Genomic DNA, 17,801 nt, shown 5'->3' on the forward strand with positions numbered 1-17,801 from the left:
AGCAGAAATGATGTCAAAGCAGTAATGTTAGTTAGGAAATTTCTTTAAATTTTGTCATGTTTTCTTATGGAAAATTTTGACAGGGGGCGATGTAATTTAATTTCTACGCAACATTTTGTCTGATACATAAGACCATTAGCAGTTATAATACACAGACTATACCTGTTGTGAGGGTGTAGTATTAGAAATGGCAGAGTGCCAAGCAGAAGGTGGTTGAGGTGCATTCTGAGGACCAGGTGCCCCTTGACGGCCAGCATATTTCTTTGGAATCTCATCATCTGTAAAAATATTAGAACGAATTAAGTCTAATTACAGCAAGACTTTTTTTCATGGCTTTTGTCCACTGGTTTGAGATTGATCCATTTTGCTTCATTTAAAAAAAACCCCACAATTTCTACACCCTTAAGTCTAGGCCTTTTTCAACTGGTTTTGAATTGGTCTTTTTTGTGTCATTTTGAAAAGAATGACTATGAACTGGGAAGGTTATTTAGAGGAGTAAACAGAACATTTTGGGAATTTGAAATGATTGGAAATGGGTTGCTTTATTTGTTGACCCATAAATAGCTCTGAACCTTAATGTCAGAGTGTAATCAGGAGTTCTTCAGTGGACTACCAGATCTTGATCAGACCAACAACAGTATATATAGGTAAGGTATCGGTGGCTACACTGGTATGTCAATTAAATCAATTAAAATTTCACCATCGAGGGGTTATGTTAACAATCATTTTGCACTCCTAGAGTATGTCACGGCAAAATCAAAAAGTCGTGATCAGTCACCACAACAAGAGCTGTTGGAGAACAGCATAGCTCGTCTCGCAAATGTTTGTCAATAAATAATTAAAATATATTAATTGGAATGGTTTCGCAAATTGCATTAATAATATTTATATTGTTTACTTGATCAGATTATGTTTCGTGAATTCATGCAATTTTCAAAACCATACCAATTTATATATATATATAAATTATTTATTGAAAAACATTTTGAAAAATGTGGACCGGTATAAATTGTCTATTGTGACGTTTTCATATTGTTTTATATTCAGTTTCACCCCAAGAAAGGATAGTGTAACTCCATAGGGACTCTTTCACCAAATATCAGCACCCTAGTACAATCATAAAGTGATGTGTTAAAAAGCTTTCAACATTTGCACGAAAAATTTAAAAAAAATGTGTTTTTTCCTCAAAAAAATATTTCAGTTTAACTCAGGAAAGGGATAGTTTAACCCCCACAGGGAACCTAATACCATGTATTAATATGCCTTTCAACACTCACAATATAAACTTAACCCAAAGTCCAAAGATTTAAAAACAAAAAAACACAGATTTAAAAAGAAAAAATTCAATTTCTTTTTAAAGTTTTACTCCAGGAAGGGATTGTCTTACTCTCTAGGGACTCTATTGCCAAATATCAGCACCCTTGTACAATTATATAGTGATGTATTAAAACCTCTTAACACTGCACCAAAAACTTAATGCAGAAATATTCTAAGTCCAAAAATTTGATAATTCTGATTATTTCCCCAAAAAACCTTTTAGTTTAACTCCAGCAGGGGATAGTTTAACCCAAGAGGGAGTTTATTACCAACTATCAGCACCCTAGTACAATTATAAAGTGATGTATTAATACCTTTCAACACTTGCACCAAAAACTTAACGCAGAAATATTCAAGTCCAAAAATTTGATAATTCTGATTATTTCCCCAAAAAACCTTTTAGTTTAACTCCAGCAGGGGATAGTTTAACCCAAGAGGGAGTTTATTACCAACTATCAGCACCCTAGTACAATTATAAAGTGATGTATTAATACCTTTCAACACTTGCACCAAAAACTTAACGCAGAAATATTCAAGTCCAAAAATTTGATAATTCTGATTATTTCCCCAAAAAACCTTTTAGTTTAACTCCAGCAGAGGATAGTTTAACCCAAGAGGGAGTTTATTACCAACTATCAGCACCCTAGTACAATTATAAAGTGATGTATTAATACCTTTCAACACTTGCACCAAAAACTTAACGCAGAAATATTCTAAGTCCAAAAATTTGATAATTCTGATTATTTCCCCAAAAAACCTTTTAGTTTAACTCCAGCAGGGGATAGTTTAACCCAAGAGGGAGTTTATTACCAACTATCAGCACCCTAGTACAATTATAAAGTGATGTATTAATACCTTTCAACACTTGCACCAAAAACTTAACACAGAAATATTCAAGTCCAAAAATTTGATAATTCTGATTATTTCCCCAAAAAACCTTTTAGTTTAACTCCAGCAGGGGATAGTTTAACCCAAGAGGGAGTTTATTACCAACTATCAGCACCCTAGTACAATTATAAAGTGATGTATTAATACCTTTCAACACTTGCACCAAAAACTTAACGCAGAAATATTCTAAGTCCAAAAATTTGAAAATTCTAGTTAAAAAAAAAAAAAAATCTTTTAGTTTAACTCTGGCAGGGGATAGTCTAACCCCAGAGGGACTCTATTGCCAATTATCAGCACCCTAGTACAATTATAAAGTGATATATTAATACCTTTCAACACTCGCACCAAAAACTTAACGCAAAATTTTTTGAAGTCCAACAATTTTCAAAAATCTGTTTTTTTTTCCAAAAAATCATTTAGTTTAACTCCGGCAGGCGATAGTTTGACCCCCACAGGGACCATATTACCATAAATTACTATGCCTTTCAACACTGGCACCAAAAATTTAACATTTGGAAAACCAACGCCGACGCCGGAGTGACAACATAAGCTCTCACTCTTCTTCGAAGAGACGAGCTAAAAAATGTGGATAAAACTAGAAAGTGTCTGGAAGACATAAATACACTCAGTGCCACCTGTCTGATACCCTGAAACTTGGCAGTTCTTGAGATTAGCTAGCTACATTGGACAGGACGAGACAGACATGGGTAACTCTATGTATTCCCCCCACTATATCATGGCGGGGCCATAACAAAAAGACTAGTTACCCTTAAATGTACATCAAAAACAATTCTCAGGGTCACTACTGTTAAATTGACTGACTGAACTTGGTTGTTGTGCATCTGTCCAGTTCTCGATCGTTAAAGCTATATCAGAATTATCGGTTTGGGAGTGGTGGGAGGCATTTGTACCAAAATTTGATGAGTGGTGCGGTTAAATCCCATTTTTTTGTATTCCTTGTACTAAATATATTTTAATATTTGATTGGTGGTGGAGTATCTTGAAAAATACCTCCTACACCTCGCACATGGATAATTTTGGAAAATCTCTTAGCGATTTTTGTTTTTCGACAACAATGAAATAGCTAGTCACATGTCTTCAGTTTTGCCATAACATATTCCTGGGGTGCAGACAAACACAAAAAACAACAGGTTTACTATAGGGCACCAATATGGAGCCTTAATCAATACTGTAACACCCCTAAAACATACATGAACAATATCAATTACCTGGTATATGTTTTGCCACTCCTCGCCCAACACCTGCCATAGCTGTGTAAATTGATGTGCCTCTCCCCAGGGAAGGGAAGTCCCCAGAGGTTGGCATGTACCCTCGTCCAACAGGTCGTGGGGCCGGTCTGTCCCAGGCCAGGCACGATCTGGCTTGGTGGCACTGCAGGTCTGGTGACCGGTGCGGTGGCTGACCAAGCCGACTGTGTAGGACGAATGGGAGCATTGTTTGGCATGGCGGATAGTGTTGGACGGACTGGGACATTGCCTGTCCAGGCCGACTGTGTAGGTGCCGACGCCATAATACCTGCAGATCCTGGGGCTGTAGGTCAAAGTTCAACAATTAAAGTTAAGTCTGCATGCAAACAAAAACTGAACAAGAGATTGGTGAATCTAAACTAATCATAAGTATTAGAAGTTAAATTCGTAACTGGACAGCTATAGTGGTCACCTTATGAAAATTGTCATTACAATATAATGTCTTGGCCACACAACAAACTGAACAAGAGATCCCAGAGGGATCTTGGCGCCCACCATTGAATGATCTTTATAGGTTCCATGTCAGATTGATCTTTTCCCTACTTTTCCCTTCCTCTAAGTCTTACTTATCTGTGTAAATTCAGAAACAGCCCTCTAGTACTATTCAAACAAGGGGAACCTATATATAGAATTTAAGATTTAGCTATAATGGCTGTCTGTCGGCCATGTTGTTTTCGTATTGGTCCCAGTATGCAAAACTAGGCACTGAGGGGAACCTACATATGAAATTTGAAAAAGATCCCTTCAGTACTTTCACAGAAATAGCGATAACAAACTTCAATTGTCAAAATCCAAGATGGCTGCCTGTCAGCCATGTTGTTTTCTGATTAGTCTCAAAATGCAATATGCACAACTAGGCACTGAGGGGAACCTGCATATGTAATTTCAGAAAGATCCCTTCATTACTTTCTGAGAAATAGCGATAACAAATTTTAATTGTCAAAATCCAAGATGGCTGCCTGTCAGCAATTTTGTTTTCTGATTGGTCTCAAAATGCAATATGCATAAGTAGGCACCAAGGGGAACCTCCATATGAAATTTGAGAAAGATCTCGTCAGTGCATTCTGAGAAATAGCGATAACAAACTTCAATTGTCAAAATCCAAGATGGCTGCCTGTCGGCCATGTTCTTTTCCGATTGGTCTCAAAATGCAATATGCATAACTAGGCACTGAGGGGAACGTGCATATGAAATTTCAGAAAGATCCCTTCATTACTTTCACAGAAATAGCGATAACAAACTTTAATTGTCAGAATCCAAGATGGCTGCCTGTCGGCCATGTTGTTTTCTAATTAGTCTCAAAATGCAATATGCATAACCAGGAACAAAGAGGAACCTGCATATGAAATTTGAGAAAGATCCCTTCAGTACTTTCACAGAAATAGCGATAACAAACTTCAATTGTCAAAATCCAAGATGGCTGCCTGTCGGCCATTTTGTTTTCCGATTGGTCCCAAAATGCAATATGCATAACTAGGCACCAAAGGGAACCTATATATGAAATTTGAGAAAGATCCCTTCAGTACTTCCTCAGAAATAGCGATAACAAACTCAAATTGTCAAAATCCAAGATGGCTGCCTGTCGGCCATGTTGTTTTCCGATTGGTCCCAAAATGCAATATGCATAACTAGGCACCAAAGGGAACCTACTTATGAAATTTGAGAAAGATCCCTTCAGTACTTCCTCAGAAATAGCGATAACAAACTCCAAATGTCAAAATCCAAGATGGCTGCCTGTCGGCCATGTTGTTTTCTGATCGGTCCCAAAATGCAATATGCATAACAAGGCACCAAGGGGAACCTACATATGAAATTTGAGAAAGATCTCTTCAATACTTTCTCAGAAATAGAGATAACAAACTTCAATTGTCAAAATCCAAGATGGCTGCCTGTCGGCCATGTTGTTTTCCGATCGGTCCCAAAATGCAATATGCACAACTAGGCACCAAGGGGAACCTACATATGAAATTTGAGAAAGATCCCATCAGTACTTTCTCAGAAATAGCGATAACAAGCATTGTTTACGGACGGAGGGACGGACGGACGGACGGACGGAGGGACGGACGGACGGACGGAGGGACGGACGGACGGACGACGGACCACGGACGCAGGGCGATTTGAATAGCCCACCATCATCAGATGGTGGGCTAATAAAAGTTGGTGAATCTAAGTTACTCATAATCATTACAAATTAAATCCTTAAGTGGAGGCCACCCGATGAAAATTGTCATTACAATATAATGTTTAGGCCAGACAAAAACATCTATATTTATTGATCTTTACATCCCCAAAGATAGTTGAAGGGTATTGAAATATATAATACCTTCGACCTAAGTTTGTTCCATGCCAAAGTTGATAAATTCTTTGGTTTTCAAATATTGGAGGTTTAGAAGGTATGACCACAATTTGGTATTAACCCGACAAGTTTGGGAAGAATCTACATGTACACCAGACGATGGGCCACAAAACAAGTAGAAACCTCATTTTGCACGGAACTAAATCAATGCGAGTGATTGTTCCATACCTGGCATATTGGGTCTTCTCAGTGACTGATATCCAATATCATCATCACTGTCGTCTGTGTCATCATCATCATCTACTCCATAGGATGCCTATTGAACACAAAATTATCTTACTTCACTTACTTCATTAAAACAGACCATTTAGATAATGAAACATATACTGTATATTAGTGATGGGACATCGGTTGAAAATCTGTTTCGATTATCGGATCGCATCGGATAGGACAACCGATGTAGTCAACCGATTAATAATCGGTTAAATCACAAGTGTTTTGTCTCAGTTATTAATCATCATTTTGTTATGTAATGTGTATCAATAATTATCTTTTGTAAGTGTAATTATTCCTATTTCTTAGTTGATGGTGCACATGAATGTATGATTGAATGATTAAGACAGTTACAACTGTACTTTTGGTCAACAGCTATGACTTAAAAAATAGATATTAATGATCCAAGAAGAATGAAGTCCAGTAAAAGTATCTGGATTTCACAGATTTGTTTATAAAACATGAAATTGTCCATGATTATATACTTTTGTTAATAAAGTGACATTTTCATTTTCTACATGGTCTTTGTAACTTTTGTTCGTTGAATTCTAGATGCAAAAGTAGTAGAATACAATATGAGCAGGTACACATATAAAATCAAGAATTACAAAAGAGCAATGATGCGATGCCATAGAGCTTATATCCCATTGAATATGCATTGATGGATATTGCCATTATTTGCATTGGATATTTACATTGTAATTGTACCAGACTACCAGTGTTGTTTTTTTTTGTTTTTTTTTTATTAATCATGCATGAAAATGCAATTATTAGCGTTTTAATTTGTCTACCAATGGCCAAATAGTTGGGACTTCCAAAACTGACGAAGAAAGTTTCAGAAACCTATTTATGAGAAAAAATATTATAACTAGCAAAGTTTTATTCAACAGATTAAGTAACAACTAATTAACAAATCCACTTTCTTTGATTTAACAAAAATATCAATTGGAAACATAACTCACAGTTCAGTGAATAAATGTTAATTTCAAATATTGTGGTAAACCATAAATTTATCTATTAATATTACAGTATGCAATTACAAAATATAAATAACAAGAGATCCCAGAGGGATCTTGGCGCCCACCATTGAATGTTCTTCATAGGTTCCATGTCAGATTGATCTTTTCTCTACTTTTCTCTTCTTCTAAGTCTTACTAGTCTGTGTAAATTCAGAAGAAACCTCTAGTACTTTTCAAACAAGGGAAACCTATATATGAAATTTAAGATTTAGGCACCAAGGGGAACCTATATATGGAATTTGAGAAAGATTCCTTCAGTACTTTCTGAGAAATAGCGGTAACAAACTTCAATTGTCAAAATCCAAGATGGCTGCCTGTCGGCCATGTTGTTTTCTGATTGGTCTCAAAATGCAATATGCATAACTAGGCACCAAGGGGAACCTACATATGAAATTTGAGAATGATCCCTTCAGTACTTCTTCTGAAATAGTGATAACAAACTTCATTTGTCAAAATCAAAGATGGCTGCCTGTCGGCCATCTTGTTTTCTGATTGGTCTCAAAATGCAATATGCATAACTAGGCACCAAGGGGAACCTACATATGAAATTTGAGGAAGATCCCTTCTGTACTTTCTCAGAAATAGCGATAACAAACTTCAATGGTCAAAATCCAAGATGGCTGCCTTTCGGCCATCTTGTTTTCCGATCGGTCCCAAAATGCAATATGCATAATAAGACACCAAGGGGAACCTAGATATGCAATTTGAGAAAGATCCCTTCAGTACTTTCTCAGAAATAGCGATAACAAACTTCAATAGTCAAAATCCAAGATGGCTGCCTGTCGGCCATGTTGTTTTCCGATCGGTCCCAAAATGCAATATGCATAACTAGGCACCAAGGGGAACCTACATATGAAATTTAAGAAAGATCCCTTCAGTACTTTCTCAGAAATAGCGATAACAAACTTCAATGGTCAAAATCCAAGATGGCTGCCTGTCGGCCACGTTGTTTTCCGATCGGTCCCAAAATGCAATATGCATAACTAAGCACCAAGAGGAACCTACATATGAAATTTGAGAAAGATCCCTTCAGTACTTTCTCAGAAATAGCGATAACAAACTTCAATGGTCAAAATCCAAGATGGCTGCCTGTCGGCCATCTTGTTTTTCGATCGGTCCCAACATGCAATATGCATAACTAGGCACCAAGGGGAACCTACATATGAAATTTAAGAAAGATCCCTTCAGTACTTTCTCAGAAATAGCGATAACAAACTTCAATGGTCAAAATCCAAGATGGCTGCCTGTCGGCCATGTTGTTTTCCGATCGGTCCCAAAATGCAATATGCATAACTAGGCACCAAGAGGAACCTACATATGAAATTTGAGAAAGATCCCTTCAGTACTTTCTCAGAAATAACGATAACAAACTTCAATGGTCAAAATCCAAGATGGCTGCCTGTCGGCCATCTTGTTTTTCGATCGGTCCCAACATGCAATATGCATAACTAGGCACCAAGGGGAACCTACATATGAAATTTGAGAAAGATCCCTTCTGTACTTTATCAGAAATAGCGATAACAAACTTCAATGGTCAAAATCCAAGATGGCTGCCTGTCAGCCATGTTGTTTTTCGATCGGTCCCAAAATGCAATATGCATAACTAGGCACCAAGGGGAACCTACATATGAAATTTGAGAAAGATCCCTTCAGTACTTTCTCAGAAATAGCGATAACAAACTTCAATTGTCAAAATCCAAGATGGCTGCCTGTCGGCCATGTTGTTTTTCGATCGGTCCCAAAATGCAATATGCATAACTAGGCACCAAGGGGAACCTACATATGAAGTTTGAGAAAGATCTCTTTAGTACTTTCTGAGGATTAGCGATAACAAGAATTGTTTACGGACGGACGGAGGGACGGACGGACGACGGACCATGGACGCAGGGCGATTTGAATAGCCCACCATCTGATGATGGTGGGCTAAAAATGTGCTTCTTTGTAGAATGTAGATTGTGTATTGCCTATTGCGAGATTATATAAGTATGCAGGGATTGAGCAATGTGGCTGTACTGTTTCCCTTATACCTAGCAGAAACATACCTCATTACTCAGCTAATATATATAAAATATGCTAAAAGTTATCTTTAAGAAACCAAATGATTCCTCCAGGGCTACTTATTATCGAAAATCATAAACAGATGGAGTCATTTTATAAGTCAAACAGCGACCGTCATGTCAAGGTTTTTTCTAGAAGGACCCCATTCTTTTTTTTATTTTGCGGAATGCATATATATTCCATACTTTTGACTTTGCCTTTCCACCCCCGGGTGGTTGAATTATAAGCTCTGTATCAGTATCCGTTGTAGTGGCAATTGCAACGGAGTCGTCGACGACGAGGCAGCCGTCCGCCATCTTTATTCTAAGGTTATAACATTAGAGTGACTTCCCTTGATTCGGGCACGTTCGATGATCGATTCTTGAAAAACGGAAATCGATGGTCGAAATCGAAGGTGCATTCGATTCGTCAACCGATTATAATCGATGATCGGCGCACCACTACTGTATATATATGCAAAATAAGTCATAAGCAATCTTCCTTTAGCATGAGATAAATGAATCTTGATCATTCAAATGCTTGCCATTATTTGTCCTTTGTTTAAACATCTTTGTACCCCGGTTTTCTGATTTTTTTTTTCAAAGATTGCAACTGATGCATTCCCATTATTTTTTAAAATCATTTTTATGATAAAATTCGTCAATACAGCACCCATAAGTGAGATGCATGTAGGCCTGAGAAACTAAGTAATTATTGTTTTGGACTTAATATACTGAAATCATACCAACCATTTTTTGTTTGGAAGCTGGCTGCTGACTGCCAAATGTGGGGGGTGGGGCGGCCCTTGATTGAGGTGGTTTGTAGGCTGCCCCTCCAGTCTGTCTTGGGGGAGGAACACCCCCCTTTCTGGATTGCATAGAGGACGGCGGAAGGATTGTACATCCAGCATTGATGTTGTTACGTATGGGGATGTGGTTCTTGGTCAAATCAACATCATACTTCTCACAGATACTGTCGGAGATAGCAAATCTGCAACGAAATATAACATGAATGAGGAAACAGGATTACAGATTTCTTACTTGACTAATTGGTCAAACACCTCAAACAAGTGATACTTGACAAACTCAATTAATCGTAAGACTACTAGAGTAAATATTTTTAAAATACTGAAATGAGTAATGATACTGAAAGCTTTGACCTATTTAATTGTTTTGTAGGGAAATGGATGGGAGAATGTCATGATAAAAAGGATCTTACACTTCTGTTGGTTGTCCATGTCATATAGAATCTATTAAACTTGTAGAAGTGTTTATATCCATGGTTGATCCTAAATTTCAGGATTAATTACGTTGAATATATAATTATCATTAAAACTGAATTTGTGAAGGTAGTGTGATGTCTAGCTGTAATGACAATACTTACGCATATCGCTTCACGATTCCGAGCGAGCAGAATTTACATTCTAAGTCTTCATGGAAAGCACATCTACAAAACATAAATTCAAAGAGTAAGAACAAGTTATCTCCCCTCTTTGATTCACTGATCAGCAGGTCTGTTTTGTTGATCTTGATCGGTCCACACAGTTGGACCGGGAGTGGTTCATTTATGAATTAAAGACGACCTGGTGTTTTATAATGTTTCCAGACAAGCTTTCACAAAGGCTTTCAAGGCTTGTATCAATATCTGCAAGTTGTCAAGATATTTGAATTTAAAAACAGACCAATAGGTTCGTCAGCACAAAGGAACAGTCTGCAGCTTGTTTCTACAAAATACAGTTTCCTAACATGTTCTATAGCAGGGAGAGGGAAAGCCTAGTCTAATGGTCTACTAAGGCCAATTATATTTAGTCTGTGAGCAAATAAATACTGGTGTCCACTTGTCTGATATATGAAAGTTCTATCCTGACTTTTCCTTTGAGTAAATTCAGGCACGACCAATTCAGTTTAATTGAATTTTACTATCACTATGTTTCAACTTTGAGCTCACGCTTTTAAATACAAACTTGCTTGCAAGGACCAGAAATGCTAATGTTTTAACTTTAGCCCTGTTTAATTAAATCATATCTGCTAAACCACTTTCAGGCAAACTTTCATCAATACGTTTTTGCTAAATGATTGTAAATCTTAAATACTTCACACCAACAGTGTATTTACATAGTAGTGGTATAGTATTTACTTCAAAAAGTCTATTTATAGATAAGGTAGTTCATATCGGTTGGTTGTTTTCTCAGGCTATTCCAATAAAATATCTACACCAAAGGTAGACACCAGGGGCAGGGCCCATTTTATGTTATCTCAATCCAAACGGTTGGACTGGAGTTGTTTACCTAAATTTGTCAGACACAAGAAATCACTTAATGTATCAACCTTTTCTCCCGAACAGTGTCTAACATACATAGAAATTCTTTATTCTTGGAATCTCTCTATGGAATATATAAATATTTCACAGGACTGGCTGTTAATATTTTTTCTAATTCAACACAACACAATATACATACTTAGTATTTGGCTCATAGTCCCAGGTACTAGAGGTTAGCATGTCTATGACAGAGGATTTGGACGGTGCTGGACCAATGTGTCCGAATAGCTCCACCACAAGGCCTTCAAGCTCATACACTTTCTTGAGGCGGTTTGGGACTCCAAGGGCGGCTCCTCCCTTGACCCACTCAAGACAGTAAGCCATCTCCTCACAGTCGTCCCCCTACAAAGTCATGAAAACTTACATTTATCAGTCGTCCCCCTACAAAGTCATGAAAACTTAAATTTATCATGTGGTATGTGTTTATCTACAGTTTAGTTTAAACAGATTTTATTTGAAAATATTCAAAAGGAATTTGACACAAGTTGTACAACTTATAAACGTCCTTTTCCATAAACATGTAAAAGACAGTATTTACAAATGGCAGCCATTTATGATTATGATCTGAAGCTACCAATTTTCACCAATATACCTTGAAGCATGGCTGAGGAAAGTGTGGTAAACTGAGAGGACGGACTGACAGACGGACAGGGAGAAAACCTAAAGTCCCCCCGCGGATTTCATGGGAAGGGGACTAAAAATACCAAATCAACAATTTGGCAGGGAATAAGTAATTTTACAGCTTACCAGACAGAACAAAGGAGGGTATTCTGGTTTGTCTCCATTTGGATTAACAAAATTCTCAAGCTGAATCCACATCCCTCTGTAATTATCGTCCGCTTTATCAAAACCTGACACTGGAATCTGGTGGTAGTCAGTACCTTAAATACAACACATTCGTTTGTAACACTTTACTGGATTATATCCATGATATGGGTAGGACATCTGGTATATACTGGGTTAAGATAACACAGTTCCATACAGTAACATTTAGCGACACTTCTGCTTTCACACTAGATCTTATCCTGCAGTTACTTTTTTCAAACGTATCAACTGTTGGTTAAAAGACCTAAGATTATAATATCAGACAGGGACTTTCCTACAATAGAAACAGGGCCCATTAAAAGGACCCTTTCAACTAATTAATATCTGAAAAATGCCCAATTTTGAAGTCACTTTTGAATGATTAAGCAAGTACCACAAAGACCTATACTTAGGTACTAGATAACAAAATGAAATCAATAAATGATATAAAGGCAATATTCATCAACGAAAAGCCGAAATTTGTATGAATTTCACTTTATTTTGTTTTTCCCAATGTCACATTTTGTCGCATAGAAATTCCCAATTCAATGGACCCTGGACCGGTTGAAAAAGTGTAGGAAAATCACTGACAGAACAGCGAGATATAGAGTGCTTTGTGTTTCAATATTTAAAGAGTATCCATCATCTCTTCCTAAAAAAGGTGGGTGGGTACTTCTAGGAGTACCTATAGGTGTGTTCATTGTTTAGTAGGTCAAATAAGGTAAGTATTTTTCAGAGCCCTATGGAGAAAACAGCTGACAGGGCTTCCAGTAGACCCCTGAGAGTATAATTTTGACTTCTCAAAATGATATTAGACTCTTGAGGTTGTCAAGGGACATATTTTAAAAAAATATTTTGAGGTTCTAGATTTTTGAGAATTGGTAATTTGACTTCTGAGATTGCTAAAAGTCAAGGGTCAAATGGATGCCTTAGTGTGAACAATGATTTACTTCAAGGCATTAACGTAAATATTCATGTATAGTACGCACTTTTTTTCTTCAAAATATGGCAAGTGAAAAAAATCTCGTGCACTATATGCAGGTACAAGCCTTTGACGGTCAGATGCATGAATGTGATGCGAGATTTGTAATCGTTTCCCTCGACAGTAGGATTATGATTTAATACTTATATATACAAGAGATCCCAGATGGATCTTGGCGCCCACCATTGAATGATCTTCATAGGTTCCATGTCAGATTGATCTTTTCTCTACTTTTCCCTTCCTCTAAGTCTTACTAATCTGTGTAAATTCAGAAGCAGCCCTCTAGTACTTTTCAAACAAGGGGAACCTATATATAAAATTTAAGATTAAGTGATAATGGCTGTCTGTCGGCCATGTTGTTTTCGGATTGGTCCCAAAATGCAACATCAGGGACAAAAGGGAATCTACATATGAAATTTTAGAAAGATCCCTTCAGTACCTTCTGTAAAATAGCGATAACAAACTTCAATTTTCAAAATCCAAGATGGCTGCCTGTCGGCCATGTTTTTTCCCCCGATTAATCTCAAAATGCAATATGCATAACTAGGCACCAAGGGGAACCTATATATGAAATTTGAGAAAGGTCCCTTCAGTGCATTATGAGAATTAGCGATAACAAACTTCAATTGTCAAAATCAAAGATGGCTGCCTGACGGCCATGTTGTTTTCCCATTAGTCTCAAAATGCAATATGCATAACTAGGCACCAATTGCAAGGGGAACCTATATTTGAAATTTGAGAAAGATCCCTTCAGTACTTTCTGAGAAATAGCGTTAACAAGAATTGTTTACGGACGGACGGAGGGACGGACCACGGACGCAGGGCGATTTGAATAGCCCACCATCTGATGATGGTGGGCTAATAAAGCATGTAGTAAGTAAATATTGAACAAATAATCAAAGAAATAAATAGTTATTTAAAAGTTTACTTCCTTGAAATTGTATATCTATCAGCAATTAGTTATATAGGCTACATGGATTTATGTTAGTGGATCGTGAGCCACACCGCACACATGCAATCTCACTCGAGCAAGTCGACGTATTCAGGTCCAAAACGATGTATAATGACTCAATGAACATCAAACAGAACTTGAAATGATATATCTGTACTATTTTAAAAAAAAGTATATATCATCAACCCAAGACTGACTACTCCTTTACAATCATACTCACTTTTCTGTTGACACTCATATCTGTAACCTGTTGGTATTTTCCCTGAAAACATTATTTAAAAATATCTGGTAAGGTAATTCCATAAAGTGCACTTTGAAATGAAAACAAACTGAGAATGGCTGACAGGAATAAATCCTGGCTTCTCTCTTTATCAAGTAAAATATGTGGCTGGAGCTCTTTAAACTTGACCAACAACCACCCAAAAGATGTTCATAACACTCTTGGTTGTCTAACACTTAGGTTCTGAAAGATGATATTAGCCATGTCACTATAATCTAGTCTTCACTTGAACTCGCACTGTTTTATGAAAAACACTTAAAACTTTGTATACAGGATTTTTACCTGCAAACAGGGGAAGTTTTATCTTCATTCCTCTTCATGTAATGAAAAAGTTAGTTCCCATGACATTTAAGCTTACTACAAATAATACAACACCGACACATGACTACTCTTTATCTGATTTAACTGTTTAATCTCCACAACTAAAATAAATATTGAATGATACATATAAGATTTGACCAGACAGTGAACATGTCAGACAAATATTTTTGATATAAACTTACCTGGTTCAATAAATTTGTGGAATGTTCTCTTGATGCCCTTGCATATACTGTATTCTATGACTGCAACTTCGACAGGCAAATAGTCACCGTCTACAGTCTTACAGAGGGTCTGGAAATTTATCAGGTAGAAATTCTCATCTGCAACAGCTGTGAAAAAAGTATATGGTTGTTATCAGTAAGGAACTGCAACACAATAGAACTACTAACAAGGCTTTTACTGAGGGCTTTTTTGGGCTATTAATAGGCCCCATTCCCAATAGAATTTTTTTTGCATATTTAAGCCAAATTCCCAAAATTTGCCTTTTAATCGGTCCAACATCCAACACAATTCACAACATATATATTGGTGTGTATCTCACTAGATCACACTTGAATTCTATACAATGTCATAAACAAGAAATCAAAGGCCATACTCTCACATACAATGGTACAGTGTTATATAAATTTTAGCGCATCAAATTGTAACATAGTAGGAGGGGAGATAAATCCTACAGTATCATTTCTGTAGGGAATTTATCGATGAATGAAATAAAATTAACCTTTTCCAGCAAAATTTCTCACATAATTTTAAATTACCAGCAGGATTTTTTTTTTTTTTTTGAAAATAAACATTTGCTAGCAGAAACCTCTTTTCACAAATATGTCTTCTAAGCTTACCAGTAAAGAAAACCTCTCATAAAATATACAAAGAGCTTGCATACAAATCTACTGTTACCAAAGGAGACGACCTCTCACAAAGTTTGCAAAGACATTTTAAACAAAATATACATTAGCAGGAGGAAATGGACCTCACACAAGTTTACCTTTGCAAGCAAGAAAGACTTTACACAAAATCTGCTTTTGCCAGTCGGAAGCAATCTCTCGCACAAAATTTACCTTTGCCAGGGGGAAACGTCTCTCGTACCGACTTAATTTCCTTTGAATGTTTCTTTTCCCGTTCTGATCTTGCATCAACTCTGTGCTGTAGTTAAAAATGAAACCAAAATAAAACAATTTAAAGTCATATTTTTGGTGTTATATTTCTCTAACCTTAAATTTTCCAAATCTCCAAATCGTCCATTTAAATGACCATAGGTTCCTGATAAATTCCTCCCCCTACCCCCTACACACACACACGAATATATCGTTAAAAGGCTTATCGGTTTAGGTTCATCGATGGTGGACATCAGGGCTCTTCTTCTTATCATTGAACTATATCAAGTTTTTCGTCAACTATTCACATTCATTGTGCGAGTCAATTAATCATTGTGGCACAGTTAATAATGAAGTTATAGATATAATCATATGTTATTATAGAAGCTGATCATTCTACATACAGCAATGATATTGCCCTGATTGTCCATCCGCACTTTATCACCCTGCACACCCCTTCTCTGTCCTTTGTATTCCTTCGCCATACGCTCAAACCTCTGTCTCTCCTTGTCAGGTAATGCCTGAAAAAGGAAAGATAAACTTTCGATTAAAAAGAAAAGAAAAAAAACCTACAGCAGCAAGAGGTTGGTCTGTATACATATAGCCAGAGACTAATAACAGTATTGTAACAGGAGAGGAGAAAATGTAGCGGCCAGACCGGGGTCGAACCCGGGACCTCCGAATACTAGCCGGATGCTCTACCAAGTGAGCTACCTGGTCACCGATGATCGACCCAGTCCAGTCCCGCTACAGTATTATACAGGGTTCGCGCTCTTCCATATTTACCTTTTAGATACTTATTACATACTATACTATATAAATTATTGTCGTAACTGAGCAGATTTGAATGAATTTTTAATGAAGACAAATACATAAGGGATTACAAAGTTTAGTTTAATATCTATAAAAAAACAGAGCACGTGGCTTTAAATTATACAAAGTTAGATAAAAATAGAGAACAGTTCTCCTATTGGTCATGTTAAAAAGATGACGCCCATTATATTTGCAAATTCGTAAAAATAACTTCGTGTTTCAGATGTCTTTCTATTTCAGATTATCCTGCATTGGAAAATTAAATATTATATCATGTCACTATATTAGTACTGGTTTAATCACAGGCGTCAGAAGTTCTGACAGTAAACTGAGATATAATACCATATAAAAAATAAGAGTATCTACTCTTTTTTTATAGTAGATACTCTTATTTTTTATATGGTATTATATCTCAGTTTACTGTCAGAACTTCAGACGCCTGTGGTTTAATGCATGACGATATTCACAAAGTCAGTGTTTTTGGCACTTTAAAGATAAATTTCTATGACGTCTACATAAAGCTAAAGTATCACATGTAATTGGTGACACAATAATCAACAGTTGTTTCCTCTGTATAGGCCTACATGTGCAGTGTTTGTTATATACCTTCCATCTTGGATGCGCGATGGGAACAACATCCTGCATGCCATTCAAAACACGACCCTCACGCCTCAACGCAGGTTCAATCTCCAACATGAAGAAATAAAATGCATTTCTAACAGGTTTCTTCGGCATTTTGCCGCGTTTGATGTCAGTGTCTGGGTGGAAATTCTTCACAAGGCAATATAAACAGGACGTTTCCGTATCCTCGTGTCAAGTTTGATTGCATCGATTTGACGCCTCGCGGGAAACCCCCAGATGCGTAAATATATCTTTCAGGATGCCATTCTAATTATGAAACGAAACGAAACATTGTAAAATTCTTCGCACCGTACGAAATCGTTGTTGTGAGCATAGTCTACTATTTAGATATCTAGCTGAAAGACAGAGTAATTAATGATCATATCAATTACTATAATATATATTATGTGATATATAGGTATAGTCTATACGTCTCTGGCTATATGGAGCCATCAGAGACGTATATACCTGATATACAAGTCTCTGGTAAAATCTAGTATCATTATAGAGGTCTATA

General features: G+C 36.8%; 1 protein-coding gene across 1 annotated transcript; it reads right to left on the reverse strand.

Annotated features, from left to right (window-relative positions):
- Window positions 1–262: 262 nt before the first annotated feature.
- Window positions 263–17,512, reverse strand: LOC117340200 (protein maelstrom homolog). The gene is made up of 12 exons (XM_033901956.1): window positions 17,270–17,512; window positions 16,255–16,371; window positions 15,815–15,899; window positions 14,939–15,085; window positions 14,376–14,417; window positions 12,165–12,298; window positions 11,557–11,759; window positions 10,482–10,544; window positions 9,848–10,088; window positions 5,998–6,085; window positions 3,435–3,756; window positions 263–278 (listed from the first exon to the last, which is right to left on the reverse strand). The coding sequence occupies exons 1-12, from the start codon at window positions 17,396–17,398 to the stop codon at window positions 275–277; spliced, it is 1,575 nt and encodes a 524-aa protein (XP_033757847.1). The 5' UTR covers window positions 17,399–17,512; the 3' UTR covers window positions 263–274.
- Between the last annotated feature and the right edge of the window lie 289 nt (window positions 17,513–17,801).

This window comes from Pecten maximus, chromosome 13 (genome assembly GCF_902652985.1).
Source record: "Pecten maximus chromosome 13, xPecMax1.1, whole genome shotgun sequence".
In the NCBI taxonomy this organism is placed as follows: Eukaryota; Metazoa; Mollusca; class Bivalvia; order Pectinida; family Pectinidae; genus Pecten; species Pecten maximus.